Raw genomic sequence first — 26,832 nt, 5'->3', positions numbered from 1 at the left:
TTCTGTTGATTGTGCTGCTTGGGTCCCACCAGTTTATCTGGGTTGCTGGATTTCATTTGGCTCTAGGCCGGTCACTCTGGGGGTCTTCAGTGGTGGGATTGGAGATAGCATGGGAAAGATCAGCTTTTTGCTCCCCGTGTGGGTGACTCCCTCTTTTCCTGCCTTGCCTTCCCTAAATATCCTCAGGCTTTATCCATTCCCTCCGGAGCTGCATTCTATTCTATTCTATCCCAGAATTCCTGTAACAAAATGCTTAGAATGCAGAGGGTCCTATGAAATGTCAAGGAAATTAATTTAGTGCTTCTCATATTGAACAACTCATGATCATCATTTATATTGCCCATGTTTTAGGAGGTAAAGTCTAAGGGAAAAACCAGGTATAGCTACAGTCATAAAGGAAGTCCGTTCCTCTATGTTTTGCCTGCTTCCTTTGATTGTTTTTTAGTGCATCAGAGATAAAGGATAGATAGGGAGATGTGGCGGCCACAAATATTTTTAAAGCAGTTAGTGTGGGCCAGGCACTGTAGCATTGGGGATACAGTTATAGGCAAAAGAAAGACTGTTCATGTCCTCAAAGACAATCTAATGGAGAAAGACAACCACAGTGGAGGAGTGGGGGGAGAGGAAGTTTCCATGCTGTCAAGGTCCAGAAAATCATAGATGTGTAGTAGAGAGGGGACCAAGATTCTCCACAGGAGGGCCTTCTGGGGAGTTCCCTAGGGGGAGAAGAGCTTTGGAGGAGGAGCTCTGAATGTTCTGTGTCATAGTGGTTCAAGGAAGGAAAGAAATGAAAAGAAAAAGGGCAGACTTACCTTATAGTAGCTCTGGAAAAGGGAGCCAAGAGGGTGTGAACAGGGAGCCATGCGAGGATTTCGACTGGCTTAGGAAACCCCGTTCTCACTCCTTGAGATGTTCTTGTGATTTGTCTTGAAATGAGCCACTGATCCCTGGAGTTCCTGGGTTTGTAATATTTTCTCAGTTTGGATCTATGAACCCATTTTCCTGCAGAAATTGTTTTAATATAGAAATGAAGTTCGGATAATATATTCTTATAACTATGCTGTATTTCACTTACATCGCTGGTTAAATTGACTTTTGTGGGATGATCTTTTTTTTTTTTTTTTTTAATAGCTTTTTATTTAAAGTTATATGTATGGTAATTTTATAGCATTGACAATTGCCAAACCTTTTGTTCCAATTTTTTCCCTCCTTCCCCCCATCCCTTCCCCTAGATGGCAGGATGACCAATAGATGTTAAATATATTAAAGTATAAATTAGATACACAATAAGTATACATGACCAAACTGTTATTTTGCTGTACAAAAAGAATTGGACTCTGAAATATTGTACAATTAGCTTGTGAAGGAAATTCAAAATATAGGTAGGCAAAAATATAGGAATTGGGAATTCAATGTAATGGTTCTTAGTCATCTCCCAGAATTCTTTTGCTGGGCGTAGCTGGTTCAGTTAATTACGGCTCCATGGGAACTGATTTGGTTCCTTTCATTGCTGAAGATGGCTAGGTCCATCAGAATTGATCATCATATAATATTGTTGTTGAAGTATATAATGATCTCCTGGCCCTCCTTGTTTCACTCAGCATCAGTAAGTCTCTCCAGGCCTTTCTGAAATCATCCTATTGGTCATTTCTTACAGAACAATAATATTCCATAATATTCATATACCACAATTTATTCAGCCATTCTCCAATTGATGGGCATCCACTCAGTTTCCAATTTCTGGCCACTACAAAGAGGGCTGCCACAAACATTTATGCACATACAGGTCCCTTTGCCTTGTGAGATGATCTTAACTACAGTCAGAGAATATCAGTTGGGAATAGTGTTCATTGATCATCTCATATTATTCATTGATGAAAAAGAATTTCCTGTGAAGTACTTCAGAAGGCTTTTACTCGGCCTCTTATTTGAAGATCTTCAGTGAGAGAAGTCCCGCTAACCTTCTCAGACAGTCCATTTTATTTACCAGTTAATTTGGATCGTTTCAATTGGTCTGGATGGTCTGGATTTGCTTCTTGGTTGCTTCAGCCAAATTCTCTCTGCAGCCGAACTGAATAAATGTCATCCTTCTAGGATGGAAAGCTTTTCAGATGCTTGAAGACATCTGATATATCCATTCTGAGTCTTTTGTTCAGGCAGACTCTCCCTAATTCCTTTTATTCTCTCATGGCAAGAATTTTAGAAAACCCTTTACCATCCCAGTTACTTTCCTAGTCACTTTCCATCCTACTGATCTTAACATGTGGCTCTCAGTACTGACCAGGGCACAGTATGTTGGGATTATCCTCCCTTTCTGCCATTAGTGATTTATAGGTGCTTAGATTTGTACTTGCTTGGGATAAACTGGCAAAAAGCAAGAATTGTTGGATTGCTTAAGATTTAGTAACTTGTAGCTGTATTTATAGCAAGGATTAAAAATATTTAAAAGTTAATTTGTAATCTGAATAAACGTTAATATAGAAAACATGGCACTTGTAACCTGAATAAGTTTTTAGTGTATAAAACACAGTACTTGAAAAAACAAGGTAAGTTATACAAAGTAATTTTCATGTTCCAAATTAACAATACTTTAGTAGGTTCTGATGCAAGTAAAAATAATTTTATATTTCTATTCCAATAGAATAGAATTCTCTCTCGTCTTCCAGTGGTGAAAAGAAAGACAGTTTTAGACTAGAGTAGTAAAATTGGGATAGAACTTTAAAAGTTTCCTAGTGCAAACATCTCATTGTGCAGATGAGGAAATCCTGCAAGGTCAGTAAAAGTGAAAGTTAAAGAGTTGTGCAACTAGAACCCAGGTCTCCTTAACTGTTAGTCTGATTGCTTCTACTAGACCAGAGACATTAGTTCCATGGGGGATTAGTTATGATAGGCAAGTGACAGCAGGACAAATGCATTTGCTGGTCTATTTAAACTAGCAGAGAACTTTGGTGTTTTTTTTTTGTTTTTTGTTTTTTTTTTGTTATTAAGGCTTGACATTTATAATGAATGTGTAATATTTCTAAACGTGTATTCCTTTTTTCCCCTGAGGCAATTGGGGTTAAGTAACTTTCCTAGGGTCACACAGCTAGGAAGTGTTAAGTGTCTGAGATCCTGACTTCATGGCTGGTGCTCTATCCACTGTGTCATCTGCTGCCCTACATTCCTTACCATTTTAAGGTTATTCTTTGAATGGACAGTCAAAGATGTCATCTCTGTAACTGGCTATTGCTTCTTTGCCTGTTACTTTATATGTGCCGGAAAGCAATGGTGACTTTTAGTAATACACAGAATGTTTTTAAAATTAAAATCCTGTAAAAACTACAGAGAGGTTGCCAATTTGTTAATAAATTTTCAGTTGCCCTGATAAGACTATGCAGCTCTTTTTTGGGTTGCTTTTATGATCTGGTAATTATAGAATTCCTATTGTATGTAATTAACCATACAATAGGGACAGAAAGGGGGGGGGGGGGGAAAGGATCCTAAACTTAAATTTATTGTTTAACCTCTGCTGCAGCTTGGGACGTTTTTGTTTTGCTTTACTAATGTTTTCTTTTGCAAATCTTTTAGGCTAATAACTTATTGGCACATCAATTTTTGTGGTTTAAGTGTTCAGAATAGAATTTTTTTTGGTGCATATAGGGGTTGTGGAGTGATTGGAGCCATCTTGAATCAGTGTATTGTTACTAAAAAGACATTATTTAGCAATATTATTTTCCTTTGGACTTCTTTCTCAAGTATTTAATCTTTGTTTTCTCTTTTTTCTTCACAGAGAGTGTCTTGGGAAACATGAGGTGAGTCCTAGGCAATGGTTATTAAAAAGTGATTATTACGAAACTTGCAGTGTGTATTTTTTATGTACTAGAATAAAAACAAAGTTGAAACATTATTTTACAGATGATACAACATCCATGTCTTTTGATTCAATTAACTGTACAATTTCAAAGTATTTTTAATTACCGGAAAGATTGTGGACTAGAGAATATGCAGTGGTTGTTTAGCTCTTCCTTAATTAAATCATTTGGCTTTTGGCAGAAACCTAGAAATTTAGAGCTATTGGGGATTATATATCACCTATTCTGTGCTCTTACTATACAGACAAAGAGTTACAAAGGCTGCCCTAAGGTCACTATTGGCAGATGGTGGTGGTGGTACATTGGGTATCGTGTTGGAATTGGAATCAAGCAGGCCAGAGTTCAAATCCTGTCTTACTGGCTGTGACCTTGGCCAAGTCCCTTGAACTGTCTCAGCTACACTTTCCTCATCTGTCATAATGCACCTACCTAGTACAGATGTTGCATGACATGCAAAGTGCTCTGTAACATGACATTAGCCACAGCATTCATTTTAAGGAACTTTAAAGAGGATGCTTTATTGTTCATAAATTCTAGAGTATATTTTTAGAGGTCATCTAAGTGTTAATGCTGAGATTCATTTGGGCAATTCTATGAAGGAATGTGTTTTTTTTTTTTTTTTTTTTAAAGGATATGTTCAGCCTAAGATGATTTTTCTTTAAATGAAGTATTTGGTTTTGGTGGTGATAAGGGAAACTATTTAAAACATGGTAATCTCAGCTATTTTTATAAATTTATCTTATTTTACAAGTATCCTGGAGAATATTCTGGTAGAGACACACACACACCACACACACAAATGTTTACCTGTGTTCAGAGTAAAAATACAAAGGCAGCTCCATTACCTAATTATTATTTCTAGTTTAATCATAGAATAATATCCATTTCTTTATTAGTAAAATTGTTGGAAGAACAGTCTCTCCCATGGATTTGGTAATTGTTTTTGCATTTTATGTTTTGACCAAAATGCCAGTAGTGGGTGATGATGGTGGGGTTTTTGTGTGCTTCATAAGCTGGTTTTTAACATAATTTGACTAAGCAATTCAGGAATTTGTGAAAATGTTCATGTGAGATAATAGGCTCCTAACACTGGAGGCAGAGATCCCCTATCTCTTGGAGAAGTGATTGCAAATGGAAAAATACAGCCTACTGGGGAGTCACACTAGGAAAGGACTTTCCTTGCCATCATGTTTTAGGTCTTGCTAACATAAGAAATCTGAGCTAATTCTGAAATAGAACTTTTAAAATTTCATTGTAGATAATAATTGATTTTATCACTGTCAAATTAGTTGTCACCATTGCAACAGTATCATATCTAAAATGTGTTAAAATGTATGTTTTCTTACTTTCTTGAATGTTTTCTAGATCAGTCCCCTGCCATGTCATGCTGTAGGTCCTTATTCTTGTAAGAGATTTTGTGGACGGAGTCTAGATTGTCAAAATCATACCTGCATGAAAGAGTGTCATAAAGTTACTGAAATAAATGGCCGTGCTGATGAAAAAAAGGTAATATCCTTATTTTCTGTAAGTAACCGTGTTGAACAAAATGGATTTTAGTGGGAATCTTGTCACCTCTTTCATTAGTGTTAACATTTAGGATTTTAAAGTATTGTTACTTCTGTAGAGCCACGGTGATATTTCATTGATGGTGGATACAGACTCCACCAGTACAGATTGCAAACCATTTATATATTCTTGTTCAGAGTTATTCTTATCCTATGTCTTTACATGAATTTTCCATAAAGAATTTGTGCAATGTAATAGATTTCCTTTGATTCTTCAAGGATACTGGTGTGGAATTTGGGTCGTCTATTTTTATGTGATGGTCTCACCTTTTTTGGCCTTATCATATTTGTCTTTTTTGATAGTTTTGTAGTTCTAATTTCTCTGCTCCTCAGCCCTGTCCCATTTTACTCTGGTTTTGGCTCTTGTATTCTAGAGTGAGCACTAGTATTATCTTTTGGTCCTAGTGTTTCTTCATCTCAATGACTATGATAAAAACATCCTCTGACTGGTGGAGGTAAGTGAAGATCATGGTCATTAACAGTATTAGGTTTGCTAATAGCAGATATGGTGGCTGTAGTCAGCCAGAATCTGTACATATAAGAATAGTAAGTTTGTAAGATTCTACTAGAGTTAGAGTAAGCTAGGTTTTTCTGGGACAATCCTGCTTTCAAGAAAAAGAAATACATTTTTAATGACAATTTCCAAAAAGAATAATCTTTGTCAGATCGTATTTCCCAATTTTAGGTTTAGAAAATGTGATCATTGTTAAGCATAATAGAAAAATTTTTTCTTGATCTTTGGTTTTATTGGTGATAGTTTTATCATTGCTCTCCTTCCTCTCTTCCCTGCATTCTTCATCCCATGCTCTCCCAGAATTTTCCCCTTTTATATTCTACCAGTAGAACTCTCTTCCAGTAAAGAAGCAGAGATAAGCATCAGAAATTAACACAATGATCGTGTCTGACAATTTTTGTTTCATTTTTTAAGTATAGTCCACTATTCTAGTAAGCATACTTTTCTGAGTAAGAGAGAGAGGCTTCACCAGCAGTTCAGTAAAATCACAGTTAATTATTGCATTTATCAGGATCCTGAAATCTTTCATTGTTTTAATATTATAAATTGCTCTCTTGCTTACAACTCTTTTTAAGTTCCCCATAATTCTTCACATTCTTTTTTTTCCCCTTCTCAACATATTTCCACATTTATCATGCTGTACAAGAAAAATCAGATCAAAAAGGGGAAAAAAAAACCAAGCAGACAACAGCAAAAAAGACAATGTGTTCTCTCTGGATGTGAATAGATCTTTCTATCTCAAATCTATTGGAATTGCCCTGAATCATCTTGTTATTGAAAAGAGCCACGTCCATCACAGTTGATCACCATATAATCTTGTTGCTGTGTACAGTGTTCTCTTGGTTCTACTCACTTCACTCAGCATCAGTTTGTGTAAGTCTCACCAGGCTTTTCTGAAATCAGTCTGCTCATCATTTCTTATAGAACTATAATATTCCATTACATTCATATATCATAACTTGTTTAGTCATTCCCCAACTGATGGACATCACTAAATTTCCAGTTCCTTGCTACTACAAAAAGGGCTGCTATAAAAATTTTTGCAAATGTAGTTTCTTTTCCCTCTTTTATGATCTCTGGGATAAAGACCCAGTAGTGACACTTCCCTTTGGGCATAATTCCAAATTGCTCTCCAGAGTGGTTGTAGCATTTCACAACTCCATCAATAATGTATTAGTATCCCAGTTTTCCCACATACCCTCCAACGTTCGTCATTATTTTTTCCTGTGATCTTAGCCAATCTGAGAGGATTGAAGTGGAACCTCAATTGTTTTAATTTCCATTTCTTTAATCATTAGTGATTGAGTATTTTTTTATATGACTAGAAATAGCTTCATCTGAATTTTGTCTGTTCGAACCCTTTGACCATTTATCAATTGGGGAGTGGCATGTATTCTTACAGATTTGAGTCAGTTCTCTATATATTTTAGAGATGAAGTCTTTATTAGAAACATGGGATATAAATTTTTTCCCCAGTTTTCCACTTCCCTTTTAATCTTGGCTGCATTGGTTTTGTTGGTACAAATTCTTTTTAATTTAATGTAATCAAAATGATCTACTCTGTATTTCATAGTGTTGTCTAGTTCTTTGGTTATAAATTCCTTACTTCTTCACAGATCTGAGTGGTAGACTCCCTTGTTCTCCTAATTTGCTTATGTTTAAATCATGAACTCATTTTGACCTTTTCTTGGCAAAGGGTAAAGGGTATTAGGTGTGGGTTGATGCCTAGTTTGTCATACTATTTTCCAATTTTTCCAGCAATTTTTGTCAAATGAGTTCTTATTCCCAAAACTGAGATCTTTGGTTTTATCAAATACTAAATTACTATAGTATATGGTGTATTATTATGTAGTATATGCATTACTATGAAATATAGTGTGTATATGTGCATGTGTGTGTGTGTGTGTGTGTGTGTGTAGTTTCACTTTGTGAATCCTTCTAGTTTATCTCCATTACATATAATTCTTGCTGATGGTTTTATAGATGCTACTGACAATTTTAAGGAAAACTCCATTTATTCTTATGTGCTCTGTTTTTAACAGGAATGGGTGTTGTATTTTGTCCAGTACCTTGTCTGCATCTACTGACATAATCATGTGATTTCTGTTAGTTTGGCTGTTGATGTAGTCAATTATGCTGAGAATTTTCCTGATGTTGAACTATCTCTGCATATCTGGTGTAAATCCCACTTGGTCATAGTATATTATCCTAGGGATAAATTGCTGTAATCTCTTTGCTAATATCTATATTTTCCCCACATTATTTGTATAGTATTGGAATTAATTGATAGAATTCACTTATAAATCCATCTGGCACTGGTGATATTTTAGGGAGTTCATTAATAACTTGTTAGATATTTTAGGGAGTTCATTAATAACTTGTTAGGTTTTTTTTTTTTTTTTTTTGTGTGAAGTGAAATTATATAAGTAATTTTTTTCCTCCAGTTAATCTGGGCAACCTCTATTTTAATAAATATTGATCCATTTCGTTTAGGTTATCAGATTTATTGCCATACAATTGGGCAAAAAAGCTAATTATTGTTTCAATTTCCTTTTCATTGGTGATAAGTTTGCTCTTTTCATTTTTGAAACGGTGATTTCATTTTCTTTTTCTAATTAAATTAACCAAAGGTTTATTTTGTTGTTTTTTTCATAAAATTGACTCTTAATTTTGTTTATTAGTCCAATAATTTTCTTTCAGTTTTATTAATCTCTCCTTTGATTTTCAAATTTTCAAATTTGGTATTTAATTTATTCTTTTTCTAGATTTTTAAGTTGCATGTGCAATTCATTGATCTTTTTTTCTATTTTCTTTCCCACCTGTTATGCTGGGATACAGGGCTCACAATTTGCCTTCTTTGTTGAGCTGGAGGTCTTCCAGCTAGTCTGCTGTTCCACTAGCCTCTGAATTAGAACCGAGTAGCCCACACTGCTGTATTTTGGCTAAGAGCCTGCCGGTAGATTACTGGTACTGGGCTTTTCCACCCGGGGCCTCCCCACACTGCTCTGAGAGAAGGAGGGAGAGAAATTGAGATTGGGCTTGAAATGATATATCACATACATTGTAATATATATTATGCTTGGTCTGTCCAAAATACTTGGAGCATATGTGTGCATACATACATGTAAACACAGCATCATAGAAATTTATTTTATTAATATTGTAGATATGTATATATAGTTGTATACACTTAAGTGTCTGTGTCCCAAATAATTTTAAATTAAAATACAATCTGATTTTCATTGTATTTTTTTTGTGGTTTACCCACAGTGATTTGTAATATTATTTTGGTCAGGGTCTAATTTTATTGGAGATGTTCATTCAATGCAGATTGATTATTTGCGTGTATATATATATATATGCAAATATTCTGTTTATGCGTCTATTAAAGTTGGGCTTCTGTTAGGAGCTAGATATCATCTAAATTGATTTAATGGCTTTATTTACAATAAAAAATATTTGGAAGGAATTTAAAATTTAATTTCTTGAAAAATTTTATAATACTAATCATCTTTCTTCTATTAATATGAATATGTGAAGTTTAGGAAGCACTCTGTTATAGAACTTTGAACTTGGAGTGAGACTGCTTGACCCCAAATATTGATTCTGTAAATTCATAACAATGTTGTTATCCAATGAATTTTACAGCTAAAGAAAGTGAAATTGAGAAACAGTATCATTTGTACTTTCAACCTTGTAGAATTATTTTGAAGAAAGAACTTTGAAATTTATGCTGAAGTCACATTTATTTGGCGTGTTATTTAATGTTTACTAAAGTCATTAATATTTCCTGCCCAAATGACACTCTGAATTTCTAAAAGAATAAGTGAATTAGATACTCTTAATTTTACAGAAGACTCCTTAATTTAATGAGTGCTTTTGAATCATGACATAGAAATAAGACATGTAGTTTTAAGCTACAAAATCCTGTCAAGACAAATGTAAATAGAATACAGTCATGTGTTTTCCTTTATCAATATGTATTAGTGAACATTTCATTTTTAATCATACAAAATATTCAATACACAGATAATCCCATTACAGTGATGGTTTTTCAATTACAATTTATGTTTAGTTTTTACTTATCTTTAGAATGCTTTGCTAAACTACTTTCAATAAACTGAGCATTCCTATATAACACTACTCCTCATTTTTGATGACATAGACAGTATTGTTATTCTGTAATCCAGATGTCTTATTGGAAAGGGAGGGAATGGAAAGGGCATATTTGTATGTTTGTAGCTTTTTTGGCATTTTGTCTTTAAGTAGTTAACTTCAGTTTCCTTCTGTTTCAGTTTCACCTATTCCAGCCATTTTATATATTTGGATAGCACATTTATATGTGGCCCTCTAGATCATCAGATTTAGAGCTAAAAGGGACTTTAAATACGTAGTCCAGTAGTTTTAAAGTTTTGGGTGTCAGATGATTGAGGACCCCCAAAGAACTTTTGTGTTTGATTTATATCTGTGGATATTCATCATATTAGAAAGTAAAACTTGACAAAATGTTAAATTGTTAGTTCCTTTTAAAAAATCTATTGTTAAGCCATTATATATCAATACAAATTACATTTTAAAATGAAAAATGACTTTCAAAACAAAAAAATAATTTAGTGAGAGGAATGATGTTTCACACTTTTTGCAAACCTCTTTGATTTCTGTATTCTGTTGTAAACTATACAAATGTAATAAAATTCTTAATTGCTTCATCAAGGACATTTTAAAGTGAAATTTTTAACTTATGGAAGTTTATATTTAATGTGAGTTATAGGATATGTTTGAGACTTGGAATGGTGTCTCGAGGATAGGATTACAGGATAGTAGTGAAGATAGAAATGGAAAGGGAATAGTTTTGCAGATGCATCATGTTGGAAAGAGCATATCATTTGATTTCTCTCAGCCTGGGTTTGAATCTGTTTGACTATATATTTCTCTACCTATTTGACTTGGGCCAACTCACTTTTTTTCCTTATTTGTCAAACGAGGAGGTTGGATTGGTTGATGTCTAAAATCTCTTCCAAATACTAAGATTATCGGCAGAGGTCAGGAACTGTATCTTGGATTGCTTTGTATTGTCTATTCAGATTTTGTTTGGTTGTTATTTAGTTTTAGTAATATTTTATTTTCCCAAATACATGTAAAGGTAGTTTTCAATTTCATTTTTGGAAGATTTTGTATTCCAAATTTTTTCTTCCCTCTTCCCCAAGTCTGCTCCTCATTTCTTATTGAACAATAATATTCCATTACATTCATATACCATAACTTATTCAGTCATTTCCCCAATTGATGGGCATCTTAATTTTCAGTTCTTTGCCCCTGAAAAAAAAGAGATGCTACAAACATTTTTGCACATGTGGGTCCTTTTCCCTCTTCTATGATCTCTTTGGGATACAGACCTAGTAGTGAGACTGCTGGATCAAAAGGTATGCACGGTTTAATAAGCTCTTTGGGCATAATTCCAATTGATTTCCAGAATTGTTGGATCATTTCACAATTCCAGGCATTAGTGTCCATTTCCCCCCATTCTTTCCAACATTTATCATTTTAAGTTTGCATTTTTCTAATGATTAGTGATTTAGAACATTTTTTTCATATGATTATAAGTGGCTTTAATTTCTTTATCTGAAAATTGTTCATTTCCTTTGATCATTTATGAATTGGGGAATGACTTGTATTTTTATAAATTTGATTCAGTTCTCTATATATTTTAGAAAAGTTACTCAGATGTTTTTTAAACAAATGAATGAGTATAGTGTAATAGGAATTTAGAATTGTAAAGGATCTTGGAACTTTAGTCCAATCCTTTCATTTCACTAAGTTATTGAAGACTATGGAGGTTGTATCTTGAGTCCACATAGCAAGTTGCTGTCGGAGATAGGTCTAGAAAGCAGAACTATAAACTCTCATTTCATTGTTCTTTATATTTGTCAAATAAGTGAGAATTAGTTGTGTATATATTTTGTAAGTCACTTATGATGGAAATGGCTTTACACCATTGGTGTTAATTTCATAATCCTAAATGTTTAGAAAAGGATCTCATTAACTAGATATATTATATATGTATTATATATATATATACACACACACACATATATATAATATGATTGTATATATAATTATATATTATAATAAGTTAAGATTTGCTATTTAAATAACCCTAGAATTAGAAGTTTAAGTTGTAATTGATATCTAGAAATTATGAAAAATATTCAAACTTTAAAATTTATTCTCTTTTAAGACTAAGCTATTTGTCCATGTTTATAAGTTCATTTTCAGTAATGTCCTGCAAATAAAGCCTGATCTTTGCATAGTAGTTTGATAATATCAGTGACTTTTATTTGTCAGGGTACTTTATTATGCCTCAAAAATACAATTGTTTTTATTTTTAATATTTTTTTTACATTTTCCTCTACCATTAGTCATTTGAAGATTTTTGCTTTGGAAGGGAGGAATGAAATGTGTGCCTTCTAATTTTATAACTCTTTATACTGCCCCTTTTCCACATTTTCTTTTAAAGCAAAGTTACATTTTAAATTAGATATATGCTTATTTTAACTGTCTTGCTAATGTACATTTTTCACTAAATGCCTACACTGTTGTTTAGTCTCTTTTTCCCCTTTTCTTTTTGATGGCTAGAAAAGCTTCATTCTTAAAGGATTCAGATTTTTAAAAAACAACTAGGAAGGAGATGGGAAATCACAAATTGGATCAAAATAATGGTTTCTACAGTTGCCTGAATTTATTTTTTATTTTTTACTAGGCAGGGCCAGAATGTCTTCAGTGTGAAGAAGCATGCTGTAAACCACGGCCACCAGGTTGTCCTCACCCATGTATATTGCCCTGTCACCCTGGAGAATGCCCTTCCTGTGTTCAAATGCTTAGAATAAAATGTCATTGCAAGCTCATAAGCTTATACGTGGAATGCAGGTAAGCAGATTAAAGGTGCTGCTTTTCTGTTCCTAGATTTTAACATGAAAGAATTACACTAAGTATTCCTTTGTAAATTTAAAAATTTTCCCGTTACAGGTAAAAACAAACAAAAAAAACATTACCCCAGTTTGTGTAATTCTATTAAAATTTTGAATTCCTATGCCCAAAGAGTTATAAAATTATGCCCACTTTTTTGACCTAACAAAAAGAAAAAGGACCCCATGTGTCCCAAAAATATTTTTAGCAGCTCTTTTCTCAAGGCAAAGAATTGGAAAAAGAGGGAATGTCCATCAATTGGGAAATGACTGAATAAATTCTATTGTGTGATTATGATGGAATATTATTGTTCTGTGGGAAATGATGAGTTCAGTGTGGGAATAGGCATTGAGTTTATTTAGAATTTTCATTTTAAATTAATTTTTGACATTAAATGACTTGTTCACTGAGAAGATTATTGAAGTGAACTCCATAGTCACATTCCTCAAAACATGTTAGCATCCTCACCAATTATTTTCTTTTTTCTTCTGGCCATTGAAAAAAGAGCTCTCTCTCCTGCTTCCTAAGGCTGATTCCGTCTTGATCTGTTCCTTTAGGTTGTTGTTTTGGTGATTCTCCTTTCTCACATTCATCCTCATCCTATTTGTGTGAGCCCCTTCTCAGCTCTCCACAGGCCTCAAGAAGAAGCAGTCCTTGTCTCCCTTTCCCCAGCTCCCTTGGAAGACAGATCTATGTATACCCATTCCCTCCCTTCCTTTGCACCTTACCTGCCTTCCTTTGGTCACCAGTGACCACCAATGAGAAGGAAGCTTCCACCATCTTTCTCGTTGACTTCCTGGGACATTGTGGGCTCCCTCTGCTGGTATCGTCCTTTCCTTGGCTGCAGCCAAGACCACAGACTCCTGGGCTTCCTCCATCTAACCTTTCTCAGTTGCTCTGTTGAATCTTCCTCCTTGTCCTTAGCCCTTAATAGGAATATTTCCTCTTCTTGCTCCTTTCTCAGCTTTAGACATGTACTTGTAATTGCATATAGGATGTCAGATGGTAATCTCAAGCTTACCTTTTCCAAAAAGTGATCTTTTTGTTTGTGATGCCGTCACTAAAATAATAAGTTCAATTTCATAATTCTTAATATTGAAGAACTTGGTTATAGTTGAATCTTTTCCCTCATCTATCCTAGCCACCTAAGACATCTGGCCTTGTATCCAACTCTCTTAAATTCATCTTCTTCCTTACCACTTATCATTATTTCCGTCTTGCAGTTTTCACCTAAAAGATCTTTCTAGCCTCTTTCTTTGACCTCATATTCATACAGCTACCTAGTTAATTTTCTTAGTTGATCATATTATTCTGTCACCCAGAAATTTTCATTGGTACTAACTTCTTCTAAGGAAGGGGCAAACTCTTATCTAGCATTTGAGACCTTCCTCAGTCTGGTACCCCTTTTCCTTTTCTAGCCTTATATCATTTTTCTTTCTTCCAAACTTTAATTCTTAAGTGCCTTTTTTTTTTTTTTCTGACTTTTGCCTTTGGTGCAACTATCCATTCTTTAAAGTATAACTTAGATTTACATTACTGTCAAGCCTTTCTTGTTACCTATAGTTTGTAATTAATGGTTCTGTGGATTCTGTGATACTTGTCACTATAGCATTTTGTTTTGTACCTTTCAGTTGCAATTGTGTAATATCACATAGTATTCTTTGTGGCATCTTCTTCCTTACACTGGAAGTTTCATGAGGTTTGTCACTGTCTTATCTAAATTTTATATTTCTAACAGGACCTAGCACAATGCTATTTTACATAGCAGAGGTATAAAAAATATTTGGATATGTGGTTATTAAATGTGAATGAGCTAAAAATCTACACAAGACAAAATAAGTATCTTAATAAATGCTTTTGAATGTTTTTGTTCCTCAAAATGGTTCATTAGGAAATATAATCAAAAACATTTTGTGAGAAATTTAGAAATTGTATGTTTTTTGAGATATATCAAAAGGAATTTCTCTTTCAGATGTTTTTCTAAGTTTTTCCTATTTGGTTCTAGACAATTGTCAGATGCTGATGTAGATGAAAAGAACCTATTGACTTCCTGCAAAAATCAGTGTCCTAAAGAGGTAAGTCAGAATAAATCCACTTGTCCTGAATATCTCTAGTGAATATTTTGCTTATTTTTCCTTTAATTACTTTCTTTCAAGCATCTTATTTCAAGTCTTGTTTATAAGATTATAATCGATGTACAGTGTATGTATGCTCATGAAGTTGTTTAAGCATTTGAAAACATTAGAGCAAAAGCCAGAGTTTTTTAAAATAGTAAAAACTAATTTTAAGAAAATTAAAGAACATATGTCTTACATATTAAATAGTTATAAAAGATGGAACTTCTTTCTCCAAGTGATAAAATAAACTGTAAATATCAGTAGGTTAAAAAAAAGAGGATAAAAGATGAGATAACTTTCCGGGGAGTAGATCTGTATATAACCTGTAGTTAAGGAACACTAAGGCCATCTGAAGGAATATTACCAATCTGTTAGAATTGACTTCATGGAGGAACAGTTGGGGGCATTTGGTGCCATTGTTTGATTAGCTTGAAGAATCATTTCTTTGATCCATTGTATGTGTGTTTTCATCTATCACTCTACCTTTATAAAGACCCAAAAAGTATTACTTTATAAATTTTGACTCTGTTGCTGTCACACTCTTAGTAAGCTAAAAGAAAATAAAAAATAAGAGAGGAAGAAAATGAACTGTTCAGAATAAAGCTAAAGCATCCAGTAATTTTCTTCACTGAACTAGGTATAATTTTTAAATAACTTTTTTCTGTCATTGGTCAGCAGTAGTTGTGAGTTTTAATTAAGCACCTATTTTACTACTACTGTAGTATTTGGAGTACAGTGTCAGTTGGAATACAAAAAAAAAGTCTTTAGCCATTAAGGAACATGCATTCTTCTAGGGAAATATACAGTCTGTACTATGTACAGACAAGTCAATACTAAATAATTCGAAGAGGGAGAGAATACTAATGACTTGGGGGTAAAAGAAAAATCTTCATAGAGGAAATAGTATCTGAAGTAGTCTTTGAAAGAAAGAAGCATTCTAAAAAGCAGATAAGGAAGAGAATGCATTTTTTTTTTTTTTTTTTTAAATTTAATAGCCTTTTATTTACAGGATATATACATGGGTAACTTTACAGCATTAACAATTGCCAAACCTCTTGTTCCAATTTTTCACCTCTTACCCCCCCCACCCCCTCCCCTAAATGGCAGGATGACCAGTAGATGTTAAATATATTAAAATATAACTTGGATACATAATAAGTATACATGACCAAAACATTATTTTGCTGTACAAAAAGAATCAGACTCTGAATTATTGTACAATTAGCTTGTGAAGGAAATCAAAAATGCAGGTGTGCATAAATATAGGGATTGGGAATTCAATGTAATGGTTTTTAGTCATCTCCCAGAGTTCTTTTTCTGGGTATAGCTAGTTCAGTTCATTACTGCTCCATTAGAAATGATTTGGTTGATCTCGTTGCTGAGGATGGCCTGGTCCATCAGAACTGGTCATCATATAGTATTGTTGTTGAAGTATATAATGATCTCCTGGTCCTGCTCATTTCACTCAGCATCAGTTCGTGTAAGTCTCTCCAGGCCTTTCTGAAATCATCCTGTTGGTCATTTCTTACAGAACAGTAATATTCCATAATTTTCATATACCACAATTTATTCAGCCATTCTCCAACTGATGGACATCCATTCAGTTTCCAGTTTCTAGCCACTACAAAAAGGGCTGCCACAAACATTCGTGCACATACAGGTCCCTTTCCCTTCTTTATAATCTCTTTGGGATATAATCCCAGTAGTAACACTGCTGGATCAAAGGGTATGCACAGTTTGATAACTTTTTGAGCATAGTTCCAAACTACTCTCCAAAATGGTTGGATTCGTTCACAACTCCACCAACAATGCATCAATGTCCCAGTTTTCCCACATCCCCTCCAACAATCATCATTATTTTTTCCTGTCATCTTAGCCAATCTGACAGGTGTGTAGTGGTATCTTAGAGTTGTCTTAATTTGCATTTAAGAGAATGCATTTTTGTTATATAGGATGGTACATACAATTGTATCAGGATAGGCATCAGGATAATGTTGAGTTTGAGGAATAATATGGTTTGGCTGCAATTAAGAATGCATGAAGAAGAAGAATGTGAAATGGGGTGGAAAGAGATTGTAGAGGGTCTTAAATGTTAACCTAAGGAGTTGACATTTTATCCGAGAGGTGCTTGGGAACCAGGGGAGGGTTTTGATTGGCAAGAGACATGATTGGATTTGTGTTTTAGGAAGACTATTTTGAAAATATTTGCAGCAAGACTTGTAAAATTAAGTTATTACCAGTAACCTTTTTATTTTCTACCTTGTTTTAACATACCTTTGTTTCTTCCCTTGTGCTTTGAGTAGTCTTTTTATACATAGTGCAGTCAAACAGTTGTTATGTGTCCAGTTGTATTTGGCTAGATTCTACACAACTATGAGACATTTAGAAAGATACTAAAATGGCCTCAGAGACCTATAGCCCAAGGACCTCCTTCTCCAAACTGTACATCTCAAATACTTGGTTAGAACAATAAAAGCTGTCTGAAGAAGGAGCAGAGGAAGGAAGGAGGATACTGGTTTTTGGGGTGAGCAAAACCTGAAAACAGTGAAGAAATCTTTTTTTTTTTTTTTTTTTTTTAAAGATGACTTAGAGAGGCTTGATTGCTGTTTATTACAATTTTTCTCAATTGTTATGATCCTGTATCTTGGCTGACAATGGATTAAAATTTTTCTTTTATAGAAAACTATAAAAATGGAAAAACTAAAAGCTGATTCTTTGACTAACAAAGTAATAGAACTTTAGCAAACCTGAGAGAAGAAAATCAGATTGTCAAATTAAGAAAAATGAACAAAATGAAATCTCAGTTGAAATTTTAAAACCTAATCAACACCTACTATACACAGTAATATATTGTTCAGACTTCTAATTTAATTTCAAAGAAATTGAGGACTATCTACAAAATAATAGACGATTAAAATTAACATAGCTTGAAATAGAAATCTTTAACAAATTCTGTCAGTGAAATGAAATTGAACCATCTGTATTGTGGGGGGCTGGGGGGGGAAGACATGATTCAGATGGTGAATTCTATCAAATATTAAAGGACATTTAATTTTTATGTTATGCATATCCTTCTTAAAAATTGAGAAAGGAAATCCTCTCAAACTCCGTTTCTATGACAATATGTGTCCCTGATATCTGAACCAAGGGACTATGGACTAATAGTTTGTAGAATTATGGACCATTTTCACTAATGAGATTTGATGCAAAAATTTTAAATAAATATCTAGCAAAAAGTGTAATGTTTCTGAAATTATTGATACCTGTAACAATAAAAATGTATTCTTTTCCCATAGTCACTGTGATTTTCTGAGAGATACTTTTACTTGTCAAAGTGGGAGTTGTTAACTTTCTTTTCTGTATGTTTTCTGACCTTTCACTGGCAGTTAATGTTTAATTTCATAGCGAATTTTGCTGATTTTATAGGGATGAGGACTATATTTTAAATCTTGACCTTGGTTTTTTTTAAACTGGGCTCTTAGTGATTTAGTGAGTGCCATTTGACTGACAATAGGGTCCCTAAGACTAGTAGAAAAATCACTTGCTTTCTTTAGTGCAAGGAATAGCACTTAAATATACTTGAAAAGGCTTGTGTTGGTTCTTTTTGGAGGCTCTCAATTTTTCTTCAACTATGTCACAGTGTGTTATGTATGTAGGCTTTACTAATTTGGACTAATTGCCAGGAGCTTAGAAGTTCTTTTGAAAAATACTAAATATATTTTTTCTTTGGAACAACATCACAGTTTCAAGAGATTTTATTGTTCTAAGGTTATGTTTTTAGTAGCTTGAGGCAAAACCTACAGTAGTAAAATAGCATGATTTATGGGCTTTGGAGATAGTCGTTAGGAATGGGAGAATAGAAGATGTGGCATATTAATTTTGTCTTATTGGTGGTTTTCTTTTCAAGTAAATCTGTATAGATGAAAATTATATGCAACATATTTGAAGTTACATTACTAGACAGAAAGAAGAACATTTAGGCTAGAAAGTAAAATAATTCATAAATATGTTAAGTTCTGGAAATATTGTGGGCATGTGAGATCTCACTAAAGTAGGCTAGTTTCCAGAAGGATTTGTTACAAGGTCAATTAGGTTTTTCCTTTTTCCTGAGATACACCATTCCTGTCATCCTCTCCTACTCTAGGTCTTAAGCATATTATTTCTTTGTAATGAAAGTAATGCTAAAGAAATCTGAAAGGGAAATGCTGGTCTTTTTTTTTTTTTTTTTTTTTTGTTGAGGACAGGATAGAAAGGAATATATATATAGAAGCATTTTGTAGTCTACATCTTTGTTACTTTCCCCAAAAACTATTGATTAGAATTTTTTTTTAAGATTCTTTTTTAAAGTTTACTTTAGAGCTCTAATGGTATATCCTATATTTAGAATTACGGGAAAGAAATATCAACATTTAAAAGAATTTAGTGTCAATAAGAAATTTTAGCAAATAGCTTTATCAGGGGTCCTCAAACTTTTTAAATAGGGGGCCAGTTCACTGTCCCTCAGACTGTTGGAGGGCCGGACTATAGTAAAAACAAAAACTTTGTTTTGTGGGCCTTTAAATAAAGAAAGTTCATAGCCTTGGATGAGGGGGATAATCTTCCTCAGCTGCTGCATCTGGCCCACGGCCGTAGTTTGAGGACCCCTGCTTTATTAGATCTTTTTTTTTTTTTTTTTTTCTCCATGCTCATAATTTATTTATTTTTTTTGAAATTAAATGGCTTTATTGTTCTCTAATGCTGCTTTTTTTTTTATTTTTTTTTTATTTATTTTTATTTTTATTTTATTTTATTTTTTTTATTTAATAGCCTTTTATTTACAGGATATATACATGGGTAACTTTACAGCATTAACAATTGCCAAACCTCTTGTTCCAATTTTTCACCTCTTACCCCCTCCCCTAAATGGCAGGATGACCAGTAGATGTTAAATATATTAAAATATAACTTAGATACACAATAAGTATACATGACCAAAACATTATTTTGCTGTACAAAAAGAATCAGACTCTGAATTATTGTACAATTAGCTTGTGAAAGAAATCAAAGATGCAGGTGTGCATAAATATAGGGATTGGGAATTCAATGTAATGGTTTTTAGTCATCTCCCAGAGTTCTTTTTCTGGGTATAGCTAGTTCAGTTCATTACTGCTCCATTAGAAATGATTTGGTTGATCTCGTTGCTGAGGATGGCCTGATCCATCAGAACTGGTCATCATCTAGTATTGTTGTTGAAGTATATAATGATCTCCTGGTCCTGCTCATTTCACTCAGCATCAGTTCGTGTAAGTCTCTCCAGGCCTTTCTGAAATCATCCTGTTGGTCATTTCTTACAGAACAGTAATATTCCATAATTTTCATATACCACAATTTATTCAGCCATTCTCCAACTGATGGACATCCATTCAGTTTCCAGTTTCTAGCCACTACAAAAAGGGCTGCCACAAACATTCGTGCACATACAGGTCCCTTTCCCTTCTTTATAATCTCTTTGGGATATAATCCCAGTAGTAACACTGCTGGATCAAAGGGTATGCACAGTTTGATAACTTTTTGAGCATAGTTCCGCTTTATTAGATCTTAAAGAGATTGGGACTATTAAGAAAAATAAATTGCCAGTTTTAGTGGTGTGGTGGATAATTGGATCATAAAAGACAATTGAAGGAAAGCTTAGATTTTTTTGGATTCCTGAATTACTTTATGAAATGTAAATCCATGAAACAGCCTTTAAAAAGAACACAGGACTGGAAGTCAGACCTGAATTTTAATCTGAACAAATCACACAACTTTTCTGGGCCTGGGTGTTTCCTCAGCTGTGAAATGATAGCTTCAAACTATGGAATGGTTTTAGGGGACCACAAACTCAGTGGGAGTGAAGAATCTAACAGTGATAGAATGTATCCATGACTTAATTTGATGCCCACCAAGAAAATTCCATCTCCCAGAACAGGTCCACATCTTTGCAGCTTGGAGTCTTAGGATACCAAGAGATTAAGGGAAATGCTGGTCACACAGCCAGAGTGGGTTGGAGGAGGACTTAATTCAGATCTAGTTCCCAGATTGAGGTGGTGATGTAGAGGAAGCTCAGGGGCATGGGGGCATCCTGAGTGGAGACCCAGAAATAGGAAATGGGATGGCAGAGTAGGGTGGCCTAGCTGGAAGGCCAGGTGGGTGAGAGGGAGAACTATGTACTAAACCAGGAGAGATTGGAGTACGATTGTAAAGGACCAAAAGGGAATTTGTGCCTTATTCTAAAGGCAGGGGAGGGGAACCACTGTAGCTTTTTGAGCAGGGGGATGATGTAGTCGGACCTGTCTGTGTTTGGCAGCTGTAGTGTATGAATTAAATTAGTGAGGGGAGAAATTGCAGACAGAGAAAGACTTTGCTGTTGTTCTAGACCAGGCAAGAGATAACAAGGTTTGAACTGGAGTAGTAGAGAGAAGAGAGCAGAAAGCTCTTTTGTAAAGGGAGAGCCAGCTAGCCTTTACTGATACCAAAGGGGGTAAAGTGCATCTGGTTCTAAGAGAAGTAGAGTTTGGTGGTGGTGACAGAGCACATGTACTCTGTCCTGGGGAGACCAAAGAAGCTGTTTTGTCACATTTTATGAAGCCATTGCTAAACTAAAGAGCAATGGTAAAAGGATTATTTGGGATGTTGAAAGATCTCAGCAATGTCATATGAGTCACTTGAAGGAATTAGAGATTTTTTAATTTGGAGAAGAAAAGAATTCAAGGTTTGGGAAACACGAAGGTTCTTTTGAGTTAATTGAAGGATCCTAGCGTAGAAGACAGATTAGACTTTCTTGGTTCCCGTGGCAGAATAAACTTTATCAACTGCTACTTAACTGGAGGGGCTTAATCATTTCTTTGGCCATTTATTACAAGGCCTTGCCAACTCCCAAAGGTCATTTACTTTGTTGTGGAGGAGTTATGATCTCTTACATAGCAGAAAGAGTAGCAACATTGATAGTTTCCTGAGCCCTGAAGTATTATAATAGGTAATGTACCTATCTGTTGTGTGGAGTGGGAAATGTTCTAAATTTTAGTTGAAAGGTTAATGTTTTTGTTGTTCTTTACATTATAGTAATAATTACTTGAAGAAAATCCTTTTCTTTCTGCTATTTCAAAAATAGTTATTAGAGAGTACCAGCCCCTGACTGGTCTTAATAGGTGACAGCTTATAAATTCACTTATAAGTCAATTTTTTTGAAACTTGGGTGTGGAGGAGTTATGATCTCTTATTAGCAGAAAGAGTAGCAACATTGATAGTTTCCTGAGCCCTGATGTATTATAATAGGTAATGTACCTATTTGTTGTGTGGAGTGGGAAATGTTCTAAATTTTAGTTGAAAGGTTAATGTTTTTGTTGTTCTTTACATTATAGTAATAATTACTTGAAGAAAATCCTTTTCTTTCTGATATTTCAAAAATAGTTATTAGAGAGTACCAGCCCCTGACTGGTCTTAATAGGTGACAGCCTATAAATTCACTTATAAGTCAATTTTTTTGAAACTTGGGTTTGAATTTTCCCATGACAACAATACTATACATGGTAGTTATCTTTGGTTCATAAAGACCTATTTTACCCATAATATACCTGTATTGTACCTAATGGGATTTTAGAACTACCATGTATTATGAAAATGATTTTGTAGGAAAATACATTCAGAATTCTACTTTGGGTTGCCAGGTCCTATCTTCTGCCCTGCTGCGGCCTGGCAGCAGAATCTGGGACCCAACACTTTACTGTTCACCCTTGGGCAATAGAATGGATCAGGGTCTCCCCCAATTCCCAAAACTGGAAGATGGAATAGTAGGGTGAGATGCCTGGTTGGAGCTTTGTGACTCTATGGAATAAAACGATGTATTTCTCCCCTTATCTCCTGTATCATGTCACCAGTCCTGCTACCTCTTAGGGGTGTGTGTGTGTGTGTGTGTGTGTGAGGCACAGACAAACAGAAGTTTGTCTTGTAAGTAGACTTGGTAACTTAAAGACTTAAATGTTTTATTTTGGTATGGCTAGTCATGTGAGTGTTGAAGATCCGTTGTGATCACCAAAGAAGTAAAACAGGTTCATCTTATATGATTATTTTTTGCCACTATTCATGAAGACTCATTGTGAAACCAAGAGTTGTTGCTAGGATGGCATTGATAGCTTTCCTTGTTCAGAAAGCCCCAGTGGCTCACTTTTGCCTCTAAATTAGAAGAGAGATTCCCTTGTTGAACACATTGTTGTGGTGACGCATTATTTCCCTGCACCCAGTCTGTGGTCCCGTCTCTTCACCTTTACTTATTCTTGGTGCTCTATCCTGTCTTGTGCCGTCTTTTAGGATCCTGGGTCTCTTTTATACCATAAGTCAAGGGACACTTCCCACTTGAGACATTTCCTTGCCTTTTCACCCTTCATCCCAAGGTGCTGGTACCCTTCTCCATTAAATTGCCTCACTTTTACATTTACTTGTGGCTTTCCTTGTATTTCCCTGATAGGATGTGAGCTTCGAAGCCTGATTGCTGACACCAGAAATTGTTGAAGAAATGCTTTGCTTTTTGAGTTTGTTCTTTCCCCAAAGATGCTTTAACCCCCACTCCCCCCTTTTTTTTTAAAGTGCAGGAAAACTTTTGTCATGCATTAAAAAGTTAATTTAGGTTGACTGTATTATTTATGGATTTTTTTTCCCCCCAGAATTTGAAAGCTCACAATTAAATTGTAAATTAATTTAAAATTTTTTTCCTCAGTTGCCCTGTGGTCATCGTTGTAAAGAATTGTGCCATCCTGGTGAATGTCCCTTTAACTGCAACCAGAAGGTGAAACTCAGGTGTCCTTGCAAGAGAATTAAGAAGGTAAGTTCCACATGATTAAAATGTATGGGAAACTTTTAAATGTTTAATTCTTCTATGAATATTCCAGAATATTTTACCTTAGCAAAATTGGTATTTCTGTAAGTTCTTTAAAAAAATCACTTCTAGCAATAGAATAATGTGTTGCATTTATATGAAATGTTTTTCCTTCTTTACACAAAATCTATATGCTTTTATGGTTGGATGTACATGCTAAAATAGGAACTAAAACAGTTCAGTAAATTTAAAAAAGGGATTTAAACTTTAGGACTTTTATGCTTTAAACAGATTTTTGCCACTGATTCCATGATTCAGCTTTAAGCACTTACATATTTATTCCTTTATGAGTGGGTAAATAATCACCAATTCAGAAGAGATTGTGACATGTGGCAGACAAGTAACTCAATATTGAATCTATTAAAATACTTTGGAGGTGATTAGTGATTGAGTTATTAGATTCAATGACTTTTTAGTCTTCTTCAGGATCTCACTGTAGTATTTTTCTCACTTTGTACTCTTTGTTACCTTAATATTCTGGTTCTGATCTCTCCATGCTTCTTTTTTTTGTCTCCTCTCTCTTGATTGTTTCAAATTCTGTTAATTCAGGGCTTGCTTTTTGCTCAGTAACACATTTATTCCCATAACTTTAAATATCACTTTCTCGTGATCATCGTAGTTGATGTTCTTGTCCTTAAACCCTTCTTGGTCATCTCAGACTCTTGTGTTTCTAAAATAAAATATTTTCTTATTCAGATGGTTTCCTGCCTGCCTTGTTTTTATCTTTGATACTTTTGTTTTTCCCAGATACAGAACTTGAAACTTTGAAGTAGCGTGTGACACTTTTGTCTCCCATCATAGACAGTCACTGTGTCCCATCAGTATTTTCTCACTAGTGTTATGTAGTGTTCGCTCTTTTTTATTTCCCACTGCTGCCCTAACCAGAATTTTATCACTTCAAACCTGGGTTTATTGTGACAGCCTCTTGAATAATCTCCTAGCTTCCTGCATCCTTTCCTTCCATTTTGTACACTTATCACATTCTTCCTAAAACATGGTTTTCAGTGACTTTCTAAACAATTGCTAGAGATAAGCATACAACAGAAAAAAGTGATAACCCAAAGGGGAGGAGAGACCAATTAATAAAAAACCCAGACACAATCGGACTCGAGTCATACCAGTTGGGGGTGTTTGATGAAGGGGCCAGTAAATCAGTAGACACTGGTATTTTCATTATTATTGCTGCACTGAAGCAGAATGTGATGATTTATCGGGATAACCTTTCAGTTATTAGGAAAAGGTTCAATGAGAGTTGAGAGCTCAGCCTTGAGCAAGTGTGGCATAGTGGGTGGGTAACGTACTTGGCATAGACTCAGGAGCCAATCAACAAGCAAACTCCTGTTTGCCCGGCACCATGCTCGGGGTTGGTAACTTGTCCCACAGACAAGACACTTTATCTCTTGGTTCTGGTTCTCATGCCCAGATACTCTTTCCTCCTCCTGACTTCCCCAACTTTTAAGTCTCAACTGAAATCCCATTTTAGATAGGAATCCTTTCCTAACCTCTCTTAACTCCATGCCTTTCCTCTCAGCTATTTCCTTTTTATCTTGTCTGGAGCTTCTTCATCCATTTTTTTCCTTTTTTTTTTCTTTTTTGCTTGTTGTCTTCCTCCACCAGATTGTGAGCTCTAAGACTGCCTTTTGCTTCTTTCTGTATCCCTGGCACTTAGCACATGCTTGGCCTATAGTAGACATTTATCAAATGTTTATCGACTAACTGGTAATGAAAAATACATTAAAAAAAAAAAAAAAAAAAAAAAGAACATTCCTTGCTCTTGAGGAAATTATATTCTGTTACAGGATAATAGGAAGACCAGAATTCAGATGTTATATTGGATGTTTACAAGTGCATATTTACTTTAGAAATATTTTTTGTTTGAAGATAATTTTTTGTTAGAAATAATTAAAATTAAGTTATAATACGTAGAGAGAAACAAGTTAAAAATCGTTCACTTATAAAGATTTTGAGGTTTTCTTTTACTTGGTGTACAAATCCTAACTAGAACAGGGCTGTAGTGTGCTCTGTAGGTGCCTCAGGAAGAGACAGTGTGCTTAAAAAGGTGTGAGATACTTGAGGGGATCAGAAAGAGTGTTTAAAGAATACGAGACTTGTACACTGCTGAGGAGTGCCCCCGGAACATTATGTTTATGAGTTTTAAGTGGAAGCCCATTAAAACTGGGAGTCTGAAAGGATGGTTTTTAATCCCCATTTCTGATTTCTTGTAGGACCTTCAATGTAGTAAAGTGCGAGAAGGCCGGGTTTCTCTAGAATGTGACATCACGTGTAAGGAAATGAAACGGAAAGCCTCAGAGGTAATATGGGTGTTTGTACTTCTCCCTGCTTTGCAAAGAAATGCACTGTTGTGAAGTATTGCTGAGACAAAACGGAAGGGAAATAAAAAGCAGACTTTTAAATAGTAATTCTTAGTTTGCCAATAATAATAAGCAAGTTTTGTAGGAGGGTGGAAGTAATCAAAATGATACTCATGTTACCTTAATATCACTATTTTCCCTGTGTTAAATGACTAGAGGGAAAGGTATTATGTGGTTTCTCTGTTTTAACTGAATGGGATAGGGGTTGTTTGGAAGGATGTCATTTTGCAGTATACTTGCAAATATTTAGAATCAGACCCAGAGCTGGTCAGAACTCCTGAAGCCGTCTTGTCTAGTATCCTCATTTTCTAGAAGAATAAACAGGCTCAGTGAGGCTAAATGATTTGCTCCACAGTCACAGGAGTAGCAAGTATCTGAGGTGGGATTTGAACCCAGGTCCTCTCCCCTTAATTCCAGTCTTTTTTTTCCCCTCATTATATTAAGCCATTTCTTATGTGGATGAATAACTGAAGGAGGTAAAAGAGCTTGAGGGCAATTTTAAATGCCAATGAAAGAAATATAGCTGGAGTTTAATAATTTTGCTTTGGAAATTAAAT

At 34.7% G+C, this 26,832-nt stretch overlaps 1 protein-coding gene across 1 annotated transcript in view; it reads left to right on the top strand.

The window, feature by feature from the left end:
- NFXL1 (nuclear transcription factor, X-box binding like 1) overlaps positions 1-26,832 on the top strand; it is a 72,091-nt gene that overhangs the window by 42,792 nt on the left and 2,467 nt on the right. Inside the window, exons 15-20 of the mRNA XM_031943380.1 lie at positions 3,770-3,791; positions 5,217-5,357; positions 12,691-12,857; positions 14,902-14,971; positions 23,745-23,849; positions 26,129-26,215. Coding sequence (XP_031799240.1) covers positions 3,770-3,791; positions 5,217-5,357; positions 12,691-12,857; positions 14,902-14,971; positions 23,745-23,849; positions 26,129-26,215 — 592 coding nt within the window. The remainder of the gene's footprint in view (positions 1-3,769; positions 3,792-5,216; positions 5,358-12,690; positions 12,858-14,901; positions 14,972-23,744; positions 23,850-26,128; positions 26,216-26,832) is intronic.

This window comes from Sarcophilus harrisii, chromosome 6 (assembly GCF_902635505.1).
Source record: "Sarcophilus harrisii chromosome 6, mSarHar1.11, whole genome shotgun sequence".
In the NCBI taxonomy this organism is placed as follows: domain Eukaryota; kingdom Metazoa; phylum Chordata; class Mammalia; order Dasyuromorphia; family Dasyuridae; genus Sarcophilus; species Sarcophilus harrisii.
This window is presented reverse-complemented; position numbering and strand designations above follow the sequence as displayed.